General features: G+C 45.2%; 1 protein-coding gene across 3 annotated transcripts in view; it reads left to right on the top strand.

The window, feature by feature from the left end:
* Positions 1-15,158, top strand: part of me2 (malic enzyme 2, NAD(+)-dependent, mitochondrial) — a 110,189-nt gene that overhangs the window by 55,637 nt on the left and 39,394 nt on the right. For all 3 annotated transcript variants that reach the window (XM_038790515.1, XM_038790517.1, XM_038790516.1), the window contains exons 8-9: positions 3,152-3,261; positions 4,571-4,668. In XM_038790515.1, coding sequence (XP_038646443.1) covers positions 3,152-3,261; positions 4,571-4,668 — 208 coding nt within the window. The remainder of the gene's footprint in view (positions 1-3,151; positions 3,262-4,570; positions 4,669-15,158) is intronic.

Below are 15,158 nucleotides of genomic sequence, written 5' to 3' on the forward strand. Positions count from 1 at the left end.
ATTGGTGAGGCTAACCCTGGACTATTTTGAGCACTTAGGATTTTTGGCCTCCTTGCCTTGTTTGATTAGACAGAGTATAACAAAGTTTCACCTGACTGGTTCCTGACATGAGGGGGGTCTCCTCTGAGGAGATTGAGTGGGCGAGGCTTATATCTTCTAGTTTTTTGAAGAATGCAAGGTGATCTCATTGAAACATAAAATTCCTAAGGAGCTTGATGGGGTCAATATTAGAGGATGTTACTTTGGACTGATGAGTCTAGAACAAGGAGTCACAAATTTGGATAAGGCCATTTGGAGGATCATTATGACACAGCAGGCCATTGGATCCATAGTGTCTCTGCTGGCTCTGACTCTATGTCGAGCAATCCACTCTGTTCTATTGCTCTGCTGTATCATTGTAAACCTGCAAGTATATTTCCCTCAAATGCCTATCCAACTTTCTTTTGAAATCATTCGTGATTGCCATTTCCACTATCCCTGTAGGCAGTGAGTTCCATCTCATTACCATTTGTTCCATTAAAAAACCTCTTCCTCACCTCGCCCTGCATCTCTTGCCCAGATGATTCTATGCCCCTTCGTCCTTATACAATCAGCTAATTGGGACAGCTTTTTTTGTCTGCCTTATCTAAACCTGTCATAATCTTGTACATCACTATACAGTGCAGCAATGGTAGCACAGCGGTTATCACAGTTGCTTCACAGCGCCAGGGTACCAGGTTTGATTCCTGGCTTGGGTCACTGTCTATGCGGAGTCTGCATGTTCTCCCCGTATCTGTGTGGGTTTCCTCCGGGTGCTCCGGTTTCCTCCCACAGTCCAAAGATGTGCAGGTTAGGTGGATTGGTCATGATAAATTGCCCTTAGTGGCCAAAAAAGGTTGGGTGGGGTTGCTGGGCTATGAGGTTATGGCCATAGGGTGGAGGATGTTGGCTTAAGTCCAACCAAACCTGATTAGCCAAAATCTCCCATCCTGGAATCTCTCCCCCCACCCCATCCGAAGACTTTCACTTCCAAAGGTGGGGTGACCAGAACTGGATACAATAGTTTCAGCCTAACCAGTGATTTATAAAGGTTCTGCATAACTTTCCTGCTTTTGCATTCAATACTTCTATTTATGAAACCAAAAATCCTACATGCTTTGCTCAATGCCCTTTTTAAAAAATTATTTTTATTAAAAAATTTTTGACAAACATAATTTTTTTGCATAACTGTATGCAACAATTAACATAACAAAATAAATGTTAAGATACAGAAAAGAACAATATTAGGTAACAAACCCCCCCCCCCCCCCCCCCCCCCCCCCGGATGCTGCTGCTGCTGACATTTAGTGTTCTCCTAGAAAGTGGAGGAATGGCTGCCACCTCCGAGAGAACCCCACCATGGACCCTCTCAAGGCAAACTTTATTTTCTCGAGACTAAGAAACCCAGCCATGTCACCAATCCAGGTCTCTACACTCGGGGGGCTTCAAGTCCCTCCACAATAAAAGGATCCGTCTCCGGGCTACCAGGGAGCCAAAGGCCAATACGCCGGCCTCTTTCACTTCCTGAACTCCCGGATCGCCTGACATACCAAAGATCACTATCTCTCGACTCGGCACCACCCGCGTGCCTAAGATCTTGGACATTGCCTTAGCAAATCCCTGCCAGAATCCCTTAAGAGCTGGGCATGCCCAGAACATATGGACATGGTCTGCTGGGCTTCCCACACACCTCGCACATTTATCCTCAACCCCAAAGCGCTTGCTCATCCTGGTTGCCGTCATGTGTGCTCGGTGGACCACCTTAAACTGGATTAAGCTAAGCCTGGCACATGATGAGGAGGAATTGACCCTGTTTAGCTTCTGAACTAGCAATACAAATAAATATCTAATGTAGGATCATAATTTCATTTGTATATAGTAGGAGGGTACTGAGGGGTTTAGGGATACTTTGCTAAGAAAGGAAAAGTATTTTAAGAGAAAGTATCTTTGGTTAGCATCTGCTTTGAGTTGTATTAGCAAAGACCCTTTTAATTAAAGAGAAGTTGCATAGAACTACGAAAAGCTAAGCAATTTCACCCAGCAAACTTATTTCGTTTATTGAGTGCAATTTATGCTAGAATGTCCAAATAAAGCACCGAACAAACCAAACAAAAGCTTCCTTTGACATAATATTTTAATAATACAGCTAGATTTGCAAATATATTTACTGATCTTTCTAATCCTTATTAATCTCTTGACTAAACTGAAACTCATCAGCTGTGTTTTTCGATCGTTATTTTGCTTCCAATTTTGGTTCCTTCCTGTTATGCTGTTTGTTACAACGTCCTGGGCTAGGGCCCGGTTAATTCCAGCCCCCCTTGACCCGGAGTTGCAATACAATTGAATGAACAAATAATTCTTAGAAAAAACACCCCAAGTCTTTGGCTCTTGGCTTCCCAATAATTAGTCACCAGGTTTGTAACTTTAAACACCATTACTTTTTATTTCTAACTTGAACTACAATTAAATATTCAGCACGTGCAACTGGTTAATTATTATCTAATTTCCTAACCCCCCCTACTTAAACTCATCCCACCCTCATATATATACACACACACACAAGACAGCCAAACATCCAGGGGAGAAGAGGAGGTAAAATAATAAGTGCAAGGGATAAAGATGAGGTTTTGTGCTTCAGGTGGTTGTTTCTAGCACACCTTCCTGCAAGGCTTTTGGTTCAAGATACCTGTTTCCAGTCTGTAATGGTTTTCACTGTAGATTCATTCAGAGCGCTCTCCAGGCGCTCCGTCTGGACATGTAGACTTAAAACAGCAAAAATAAAGCGGATAAAAGGAATCAACAGGAAGGGGCCTTATATTGTTCAATGGCCATTCTTCATAGCTAAGGTAGTGAGTGCTGTTCTCATAGTTTAGTTGCCTGGTCATCTAGTATCCATGCCGATGCAATTTGCAGCATGTTGATGGAGAACACTGGAGCCAATGTCACTGCCCTTGCTGAGGTATGTCAACTCTGCATCAACCATGGTTGAACCAGATGTCTTAAGGTAATGGTTGACTGTATTTTTGCAACTGAATAGATTATCATGTACTTCTAAGGTGCTTTTAACAACTTTGTACATTTGTCTGACATATCAGCTACTGGTTTAGAAATTTATTGGACTCCTTCTTAATAGGTATGGTCGTAATACCCTTATTCAATTCGAAGACTTTGGGAATACAAATGCCCACAGGCTTTTGAAGAAATACAAAGATAGATATTGCACATTCAATGATGATATTCAAGGTACGTTTCTAACCTGATCCAGCTAACTGAAAAAAATATTACTTAGACTCATAGAATCCACAGTGCAGAAGGAGGCCATTTGGCCCATCAAGTCTGCACTGGCCCTTGCAAAGAGCACCGTACTTAAGCCCATACCTCCACCCTATACCCGTATCCCAGTAACCCCACCTAATCACTGTTTGGCCACTACAGTGCAATTTAGAATGGCCAATCCACCTAACCTGCACATCTTTGGACTGTGGGAGGAAACCGGAGTACCCGGATGAAACCCACAGAGACACTGGGAGAACGTGCAGTCTCCACACAGTCACCCGAGGCTGGAATTGAACCTGGGACCCTGGAGCTGTGAGGCAGCAGTGCTACCGTGCCACCATCATTGTGCCACCATGCTGTCCATTAAAATGGTTGAATTCCCAAACTGCAGGGTGCCAATAGCTAGCGAACCCGATACCATAGACACCTCTTCTCTGTCAGTCATTCGCTAACGAGCATGATTGTCTACCGAAGAAACTATCATGGGTTCTGTAACTGCAGACAAAGTCTAGACGACAACGTATAGGTAAAAGTATGGCAAGGGAAGCCTTTTGTTTACGTGGAGTATGTGGAGTATGGATTTTGAGTTCAACGCTGTTGGTACAAAAAAGTTTGTTTTAAAAAGTGATTACACACTTGAAGGTCCCTGATATCAAACTAATCAAGAACTGAAAAAATGCTTTTGATTTGGCACGGCAGCTAACTGGTATCATCCAGATGTTAACATCCTCGCGATTTAGGGAGTGATGATGAGGATTTCGAAACTTGTACATTCTCCCTGTGTTTGCGTGTGTCTCACCCCCCCACAACCCAAAAGGAAGATATCAAAACGTTGCCCAGGAATTCTCACCATGATTTGTTCCCTAGTGAGAAACCAACAATTCTATTAGCTTTTCTTGACTTCAATTGCTTCAGTATTTTAAAGAAGAAGTATTTTGTGCAGATGAGGAATTGTAAAATAAAGTTGATGTTTTTCAATTATTCTTTTAAGTTATCAAATCCAAGATCTCACCCCACAACCCAAAGATGTGCAGGGTAGGAGGACTGGCCACGCTAAATTGCCCCTTAATTGAGGAGGGGGAAACAAGAATTGGGCACTTTAAATTTATTTTTAAAAAGTTATCAAATGTGCAATTTTGTTTGTAATTGTACATGGATTTATTTTGCTTGAAAGTGCTTCAGGAGATCCAGTGCTTTTCAACCTGATTTGAAAGTTGTGTTTCTTTGCTTTATGTGGTCGGTGTTTGCCACCTAGTGTTGTGTTTGTATTACACAGGCACTGCAGCAGTAGCATTGGCAGGATTGATGTCAGCCCAGAGACTGATTCATAGACCAATCACAGAGCACAAATATCTGTTCCTTGGAGCAGGGGAGGTAAGACAACATTGTATTCTTTACTTTCACCCATAACACAAACAATATAGGGCTCATTATATGGATGGTCTTGATGCTCAGCTGTTGACACATTTGGTGAAAAAGTTCCCACCCTGGCCTCGCCGAACAGGCGCCGGAATGCGGCGACTAGGTGCTTTTCACAGTAACTTCATTTGAAGCCGACTTGTGACAATAAGCGATTTTCATTTCATTTCATTTTTCTTTTTTTTCCACACGTTTTGGGGGTGTTTCTTGACTTCTGCACAGAGCGCATCATTCAGTAACATAGATCATGTTTAGGGCTAAAGCTAAATTGATGAAATACCCTTATTAATTATTACAATAAGAAGTCTTACAACACCAGGTTAAAGTCCAACAGGCTTGTTTCAAACACGAGCTTTCGGGGCGCAGCTCCTTCAGGTGACTGGAGTGGTATGATCCAGAAACATTTATTAGACAAAGTCAGCGATGCCGGACAATGCTTGGAATGCAAGAATTTGCAGGTAATCAAATCATTACAGATCCAGAGAGAGGGATAATCACAGGTTATTAGGTGTGAATTGTCTCAAGTCAGAACAGTTGGTAGAATTTTGCAAGTTCAGGCCAGATGGTGGGGAGTGGATGTAATGCGACATGAATCCAAGATCCCGGTTGAGGCCGCACTCTCGAGTGCGGAACTTAGCTATAAGTGTTTGCTCGGCAATTCTGCGTTGTCGCGTGTCCTGAAGGCTGCCTTGAAGAACGCTTACCCGGAGATCAGAGGCTGAATGCCCTTGACTGCTGAAGTGTTCCCCGACTGGAAGGGAACATTCCTGCCTGGTGATTGTCGCATGGTGCCCGTTCATTCGTTGTCGCAGTGTCTGCATGGTCTCGCCAATGTACCAAGCTTCGGGGCATCCTTTCCTGCAGCGTATGAGGTAGACTACATTGGTCGAGTCGCACGAGTATGTGCCGCGTACCTGGTGAGTGGTGTTTCCACGTGTAATGGTGGTATCCAAGTCGATGATCTGGCATGTCTTGCAGAGATTGCCCTGGCAGGGTTGTGTGGTGCCGTGGTCGCTGTTCTGAAGGCTGGGTAATTTGCTGCAAACAATGGTTTGTTTGAGGTTGCGAGGTTGTTTGAAGGCCAGTAGTGGTGGTGTGGGGATGACCTTGGCAAGATGTTCATCTTCATTGATGATGTGTTGAAGGCTGCGAAGAAGATGTCGTAGTTTCTCCGCCCCAGGAAAGTACTGGACGACGAAGGGTACTCTGTCAGTGTTTTCCTGTGTTTGTCTTCTGAGAAGGCTGGTGCGATTTTTTGCTGTGGCGTGTTGGAACTGTCGATCGATGAGCCGAGCGCCATATCCCGTTCGTACGAGGGCATCTTTCAGCATCTGTAGGTGTCTGTTACGCTCCTCCTCGTCTGAGCAGATCCTGTGTATACGGAGGGCTTGTCCATAGGGGATGGCTTCTTTAATGTGTTTTGGGTGAAAGCTGGAGAAGTGGAGCAGAGTGAGGTTGTCTGTGGGCTTGCGGTAAAGCGAAGTGCTGAGGTGACCGTCCTTGATGGAGATGAGTGTGTCCAAGAATGCAACAAAATTTGGAGAATAGTCCATGGTGAGTCTGATGGTGAGATGGAATTTATTGATCTCATCGTGTAGTCGTTTCAGTGATTCTTTGCTGTGGGTCCAAAGGAAAACATGTCATCGATGTATCTGGTGTATAACGTCAGTTGAAGGTCCTGTGCGGTGAGGAAGTCTTGTTCAAACTTGTGCATGAAGATGTTGGCATATTGAGGTGCGAATTTGGTCCCCATGGCTGTTCCATGCGTCTGGATGAAGAATTTGTTGTCAAAGGTGAAGACCCCAGTCCAACGCCGGCATCTCCACATCATGGCTATTAATTATTAGGCATAGTTCCTGTGTTCAGCAGCCAAATAGTGGAGAAGCCATTGAAGGCACACTCCGCAATGCAGTGCCATTGTTTTTATATAAATTTAAATGGGAGTGCCCACTTCATTTTTTCCAATTAAGGGGCAATTTAGCGTGGGCAATTTAGCGTGGCCAATCCACCTATCCTGCACATCTTTGGGTTGTGGGGGTGGGTCCCTGGTGCTGTGATGCAACAGTGCTAACCAATGTGCCACCGTACACCCGGGTGCTGTGGCTAAATTCCATGTTAACGCAGCTGAATTTAGTGGAGAGGATGGAGTTCTGCTTTGGGGTATGCATGTCATTGTCCCGGAAAAGGGCCACTGTTATATCCTGCAAGACCCCCACAACGGACACCCGGGATTGTCAAAACGAAAATGTTAGAACGCAGTTACGTCTGGTGGCCAGGTCTGAATGCTGACATGGAACATCGTTGAGCCAATTGTTCAGTCCGTGAGGAGCACCAGAAACTCCTGCCAGCCGCGCTCCTCCACCCTTGGGAATGAGTGGCCAGGGTGGCCATGGGCGCGGTTGCATGCTGATTTTGCCAGGCCATTTCAGGGGTTAATGCTGCGCACCCCAATTGATGGCCATTCCAAATTCCTGGAGGGTCACAAGATTTGGGCGACTACCTCCAAGGCTGCACTCGAAAAGCTGCGTTTGTATATTTGTATCCATGGCAAACCTGAGGTGTTAGTCATTAATAATGGCACACCTTTTATGAGCAAAGAGTTCTCGGGGCTTCTGAAGGCCAACGGGCACAATGCATTCGGACTGCCCTGAACCACCCAGCTTCAAATGAGCTAGCAGAGCAGGCAGTCCAGATGTTCAAACGTGGATTGTGAAAATGGTCTTCGGGATCAATGGACACTAGGCTGGCCAGTTTCCTGTTTTGTTATAGGACTACCTGCACACCGTGACTGGGATGGCCCTGGCTGAGATATATTTTTTTTAAATTTTGGAGTACCCAATTTTTCCCCCCAATTGAGGGGCAATTTAGCGTGGCTAATCCACCTAACCTGCACATTTTTGGGTTGTGAGAGTGAAACCCACGCAGATAGGGGAAAATGTGCAAATTTCACACAGACAGTGATCCAGGATTGAACCCGGGTCCTTGGCGCTGGAGGCAGCAGTGCTTGGCACTGTGCCGCCCCTCCCAGCTGAGATGCTGATGGGGCGGAGACTTCGGATCCACCTAAGCATGGTCTTCCCTGACATCGGTGCCCAGGTTCTTTGTACCAGGTGATGCAGTGTATGTCCAAAATTTGCCAGGTGGTGCCCAGTGGATCTCCAGGACCGTAATCTGCCAGAGAGGGCCGTTTCCTACCAAATGAAGTCCCGAGTAATGCGTAAGCATATGGATCACATTAGTTCCAGGTGACCAATTTTTCTGTAAATTCCTCATGAACAGAAAGGTCTTGTCCAACCGAACTTGATACCTGAGCGGGCCAGATCAGAACCCCAAGGGGCTCAAGACCAATCACGGTGGACTCTGGCGAGTCCACAGTGCAGAAGCCTCCAGCAGAGATTCTGATTCAGCATTCCAATCGGAAAGACTTTCGCCTGCGCAACCGGAGGGTTCACGGCGCACAGAATATGCTAGTCCAGTGCCCCCCATCACCACAATCATTGGAAGATTCTTCGGACTTTGGGGAGGAGGGGTGTCATCGCCCGCGCAGGACTTGCAAAGTGGCAATGACTAAACTCCCTGTGAGCCTCGTTAAAGGGGCGGGGAACCCTGAATCATGTATAGCTAAACTTCTGTATAATGTTGACCAGTTTGTACTGAGACACGGCTGGGATCTTTCATGCCATGAAAATAATAGTTATTGTAATAAAACGTTAATTCTTTCTACAACTTGGTGTGGATTCCCTTCGTGGTCTACAAATTGTGAGGAGGATACAGAGTCAAATGGAAACAGTAGGTTAAGTGAGTGGGTAAAAATTGGCAGATTGAGTATAAAGTGGGGAATAGTTGTCCACTTCAGGAAGAATAGAAAAGCAGAATGGTATATAAATGGAGAGAGATTGCAGAATGTTGAGGGACAGGACATCTGGGTGTATTTGTACATAGATAGAATTTACAGTGCAGAAGGAGGCCATTCGGCCCATCAAGTCTGCACCGGCTCCTGGAAAGAGCACCCTACCCAAGGTTAACACCTCCACCCTATCCCCATAACCCAGTAACCCCACCCAACACTAAGGGACACTAAGGGCAATTTATCATGGCCAATAAGAACATAAGAACTAGGAGCAGGAGTAGGCCATCTGGCCCCTCGAGCCTGCTCCGCCATTCAATTAGATCATGGCTGATCTTTTGTGGACTCAGCTCCACTTTCCGGCCCGAACACCATAACCCTTAATCCCTTTATTCTTCAAAAAACTATCTATCTTTACCTTAAAAACATGTAATGAAGGAGCCTCAACTGCTTCACTGGGCAAGGAATTCCATAGATTCACAACCCTTTGGGTGAAGAAGTTCCTCCTAAACTCAGTTCTAAATCTACTTCCCCTTATTTTGAGGCTATGCCCCCTAGTTCTGCTGTCCACCCGCCAGTGGAAACAACCTGCCCGCATCTATCCTATCTATTCCCTTCATAATTTTAAATGTTTCTATAAGATCCCCCCTCATCCTTCTAAATTCCAACGAGTACAGTCCCAGTCTACTCAACCTCTCCTCATAATCCAACCTCTTCAGCTCTGGGATTAACCTAGTGAATTTCCTCTGCACACCCTCCAGCGCCAGTACGTCCTTTCTCAAGTAAGGAGACCAAAACTGAACACAATACTCCAGGTGTGGCCGCACTAACACCTTATACAATTGCAACATAACCTCCCTAGTCTTAAACTCCATCCCTCTAGCAATGAAGGACAAAATTCCATTTGCCTTCTTAATCACCTGTTGCACTTGTAAACCAACCTTCTGTGACTCATGCACTAGCACACCCAAGTCTCTCTGAACAGCGGCATGCTTTAATATTTTATCGTTTAAATAATAATCCCGTTTGCTGTTATTCCTACCAAAATGGATAACCTCACATTTGTCAACATTGTATTCCATCTGCCAGACCCGAGCCCATTCACTTAACCTATCCAAATCCCTCTGCAGACTTCCAGTATCCTCTGCACTTTTCGCTTTACCACTCATCTTAGTGTCATCTGCAAACTTGGACACATTGCCCTTGGTCCACAACTCCAAATAATCAATGTAAATTGTGAACAATTGTGGGCCCAACACTGATCCCTGAGGGACACCACTAGCTACTGATTGCCAACCAGAGAAACACCCATTTATCCCAACTCTTTGCTTTCTATTAATTAACCAATCCTCTATCCATGCTACTACTTTACCCTTAATGCCATGCATCTTTATCTTATGCAGCAACCTTTTGTGTGGCACCTTGTCAAAGGCTTTCTGGAAATCCAGATATACCACATCCATCGGCTCCCCGTTATCTACTGCACTGGTAATGTCCTCAAAAAATTCCACTAAATTAGTTAGGCACGACCTGCCTTTTACGAACCCATGCTGCGTCTGCCCAATGGGACAATTTCTATCCAGATGCCTCGCAATTTCTTCCTTGATGATAGATTCCAGCATCTTCCCTATTACCGAAGTTAAACTCACTGGCCTATAATTTCCTGCTTTCTGCCTACCTCCTTTTTTAAACAGTGGCGTCACGTTTGCTAATTTCCAATCCACCGGGACCACCCCAGAGTCTAGTGAATTTCGGTAAATTATCACTAGTGCATCTGCAATTTCCCTAGCCATCTCTTTTAGCACTCTGGGATGCATTCCATCAGGGCCAGGAGACTTGTCTACCTTTAGCCCCATTAGCTTGCCCATCACTCCCTCCTTAGTGATAACAATCCTCTCAAGGTCCTCACCTGTCATAGCCTCATTTCTATCAGTCGCTGGCATGTTATTTGTGTCTTCCACTGTGAAGACCGACCCAAAAAACCTGTTCAGTTCCTCAGCCATTTCCTCATTTCCCATTATTAAAACTCCCTTCTCATCCTCTAAAGGACCAATATTTACCTTAGCCACTCTTTTTTGTCTTATATATTTGTAAAAACTTTTACTGTCTGTTTTTATATTCTGAGCAAGTTTACTCTCATACTCTATCTTGCTCTTCTTTATAGCTTTTTTAGTAGCTTTCTGTTGCCCCCTAAAGATTTCCCAGTCCTCTAATCTCCCAGCAATCTTTGCCACTTTATATGATTTTTCCTTCAATTTGATACTCTCCCTTATTTCCTTAGATATCCACGGTCGATTTTCCCTCTTTCTTCCGTCCTTCCTTTTTGTTGGTATAAACCTTTGCTGAGCACTGTGAAAAATCGCTTGGAAGGTTCTCCACTGTTCCTCAACTGTTCCACCATAAAGTCTTAGCTCCCAGTCTACCTTAGCTAGTTCTTCTCTCATTCCCTTGTAATCTCCTTTGTTTAAACACAAAACACTAGTATTTGATTTTACTTTCTCACCCTCCATCTGTATTTTAAATTCCACCATATTGTGATCGCTCCTTCCGAGAGGATCCCTAACTATGAGATCATGAATCAATCCTGTCTCATTACACAGGACAAGATCTAGGACCGCTTGTTCCCTCGTAGGTTCCATTACATACTGTTCTAGGAAACTATCGCAGATACATTCTATAAACTCCTCCTCACGGTTGCCTTGACCGACCTGGTTAAACCAATCGACATGTAGATTAAAATCCCCCATGATGACTGCTGTACCATTTCTACATGCATCAGTTATTTCTTTGTTTATTGCCTGCCCCACCATCTCTTACTATTTGGTGGCCGATAGACTACTCCTATCAGTGACTTTTTCGCCTTACTATTCCTGATTTCCACCCAAATGGATTCAACCTTATCCTCCATAGCACCGATGTCATCCCTTACTATTGCCCGGATGTCATCCTTAAATAACAGAGCAACACCACCTCCCTTACCATCCACTCTGTCCTTCCGAATAGTTTGATACCCTTGGATATTTAATCCCAGTCGTGACCATCCTTTAACCATGTTTCAGTAATGGCCACTAAATCATAGTCATTTACGATGATTTGTGCCACCAACTCATTTACTTTATTCCGAATACTACGAGCATTCAGGTAAAGTACACTTATGTTGGTTTTTTTACCTCTGTTTTGAATCTTAACATCTCCAGTTTTATTCCTTTTGTTATTACTGGGCCTATTCACTGTGCTCCCCTCAGTTACTGTACCTTGTACTGTCGCCCTTATGGATTTCTGACTATGTCTTCTCTGCCTTGCACTTTTCCCCTTACTTCCTTTTGTTTCTGTCCCTGTTTTACTACCTTCCAACTTCCAGCATTGGTTCCCATCCCCCTGCCACATTAGTTTAAACCCTCCCCAACAGCTCTAGAAAACACCCCCCCTAGGACATCGGTTCCAGTCCTGCCCAAGTGCAGACCGTCCGGTTTGTACTGGTCCCACCTCCCCCAGAACCGGTCCCAATGCCCCAGGAATTTGAATCCCTCCCTCTTGCACCATCTCTCGAGCCACGCATTCATCCTATCTATCCTGACATTCCTACTCTGACTAGCTCGTGGCACTGGTAGCAATCCTGAGATTACTACCTTTGAGGTCCTACTTTTTAGTTTAACTCCTAACTCCCTGAATTCCGCTTAATCCAATCCGCGTAACCTGCACATCTTTGGACTGTGGGAGGAAACCGGAGCACCCGGAGGAAACCCACGCACACACATGGAGGATATGCAGACTCCGCACAGACAGTGACCCAAGCCGGAATTGAACCTGGGACCCTGGAGCTGTGAAGCGATTGTGCTATTCACAATGCTACCGTGCTGCCCATGAATCATAAATGGTTAGCATGCAGTTAAGCAAGTAATTAAGGAAACAAACAGAATGTTGGCCTTTATGGCAAGAGGGATGGAGTATAAATATATGAAAGCCTGGCTGCAACTGTAGAAGGCACTGGTGAGACTGCACCTCGAATACAGTGGACAATTCTGATCTCCTTTCTGAAGGAAGGGATATACTTGGACTGGAAATGTTTTAATAGGCTAATTTCTGGGGTGAAGGCATTGTCTTATGAGAAAATGTTGAGCAGGTTGGGTGTATATTCATTGGAATTGAGAAGAATAAGAGGTAATCTTATTGAAACACGTGATTCTGAAAGGGCTTTTTGGAGTAGATGCTTGGAGGATCTCTTCCACTGGGGGAATCTAGAATTAAGGGTCACGATTTCAAAATAAGTGGCCTCCCATTTAAGACTGTTCTTGACCACTGCGACACAAAAATCAAGGGCACCTACCGTTCCATCCCCCGACTGCACTTTGGAAAATCAGACCATAAGCCGGTGCTCCTTCTCCCGGTATACAAGCAGAAACTTGAGCGAGGTAATCTGGCGGAGAAGGTTGTGCAGTAGTGGTCCGAAGAAACAGAAGAGCTCCTATGAGACTGCTTGGAGATAGTGGACTGGTCCATATTTAAGAACTTAGCAACGAATCTAAATAAGTATGCCACCACCGTCACAGACTTCATCAGCAAATGTGTGGACCTCTGTGTGCCAAAGAAAGCAGTGGGTACGTTCCCCAACTGAAAACCATGGCTTAATCGAGAGATTGACTCCCTCTGAAGGGCAGGTCTGAGGCATTCAAGTCGGGCAGCACTGACCTATACAAGAAATCTAGCTGCGACCTCTGCAAAGCCATCTGGAATGCCAAGAGAAAATATCAGACCAAGCTAGAGTCACAGACTAGGGTTACAGACTCGTGTCGTTTGTGGCAAGGCCTAAACAATATAATGGGCTACAAAGTGAAGCCAAGCAGTATCTCTGGCAGCACCGCAAACCCTCCCCGACGAACGGCATACATTCTATGCTCGGGTCGAGCAGAAAACCATTGATCCGCTGTCGATTGCCCCAGCAGCCCAAAACACACCTGCACCCACCTTCACAGCTTCCGAAGTCAGATCGGCCTTCCTGAAAGTGAATCCTTGGAAGGTGACAGGTCCAGGCAGGATCCCTGGTCGTGCACTCAGAGTCTGCGTGAACCAGCTGGCAGATGGTCCGCGGACATTTTCAACCTGTCCCTACTCCGTTCCGACTCCCCACCTGCTTCAAGAAGACGACCATCATACTGGTGCAAAGAAGAACCAGGCAGCGTGCCTAAGTGACTACAATCTGATGGCCCTGACATCAATCGGAATGCAGTGCTTCGAGAGGTTGGTCATAATACACATCAACTCCATACTCCCAGAATGCCTAGATCCACAGCAATATGCATACTGCCGCAACCGGTCCATAGAAGGCACCATCTCCCTGGCCCTACATTCATCCCTAGAGCATCTCGAGAACAAGGACTCCTACATCAGACTCCTTTTTATTGACTACAGCTCCACCTTCAACACCGTAATCCCAGCCAAGCTCATATCAAAGCTCCAAAACCTACGACTTGGCTCCTCACTCTGCAACTGGATCCTCGACTTTCTGATCCACAGACCGCAATCAGAATAAACAACAACACCTCCTCTATGATCGTCCTCAATACCGGGGCCCTGCAAGGTTGTGTACTTAGTCCCCTACTCTACTCCCTGTACACACACGACTGCGTGGCAAAATCTGCTTCCACCTCCACCTACAAGTTCTGCTGAAATGAAATGAAATGAAAATCGCTTATTGTCACGAGTAGGCTTCAATGAAGTTACTGTGAAAAGCCCCTAGTCGCCACATTCCGGCGCCTGTTCGGGGAGGCTGGTACGGGAATCGAACCGTGCTGCTGGCCTGCTTGGTCTGCTTTAAAAGCCAGCGATTTAGCTCACTGAGCTAAACCAGCGACATGACCGTCATCAGATCTCGATGGACAACGAGTCAGAATACAGGAGGGAGGTAGAGAACCTAGTGGAGTAGTGTAACAACAACAATCTACCCCTCAATGCCAACAAAACTAAAAAGCTGTTTATTGACTTCAGGAAGCAAAGTACTGTACACACCCCTGTCAGCATCAACGGGGCTGAGGGTTGACAGCTTCAAATTCCTCTGGATGCACATCACCAAAAATTTGTCCTGGTCCACCCATGTCAACGCTACCACCAAGAAAGCACAACAGTGCCTGTACTTCCTCAGGAAAGTAAGGAAATTCGGCATGATTCCCTTGTGACTTGATTCATTCCTGGGATGAAGGGCTTACCTTGTGAAAAATGGTTGAACAAGTTGGGCCTATGCCCATTGGAGTTTAGAAGAATGAAAGATGATCTTACTGACACCTATAGATCCCTCAGGGACTTGATAGGGTGGATACTGGGAGGATATTTTCACTTGTTCAGTTAGGTATGTTATTGTAAGATTTTCAGGTATTTTTTCCTCATGTCCACTAAAACCTAGCAAATAATTAAATAGCATTTGGAGAATTTTTTTTTGCCGGATTTGACAATTTTGTTCATGCAAATCTATATGGTAGTTTCTCATGGAATCTAGAATGGCTACAGCACAGAAGACAATTTAACTTGTTATGTTCCTGGCAGCTCTCTCTAAAATAACTTGGCTCGTCCTAATCCCTTGCCTTTTCCATGTCGTCGTGCAATT

This window comes from Scyliorhinus canicula, chromosome 3 (assembly GCF_902713615.1).
Source record: "Scyliorhinus canicula chromosome 3, sScyCan1.1, whole genome shotgun sequence".
In the NCBI taxonomy this organism is placed as follows: Eukaryota; Metazoa; Chordata; class Chondrichthyes; order Carcharhiniformes; family Scyliorhinidae; genus Scyliorhinus; species Scyliorhinus canicula.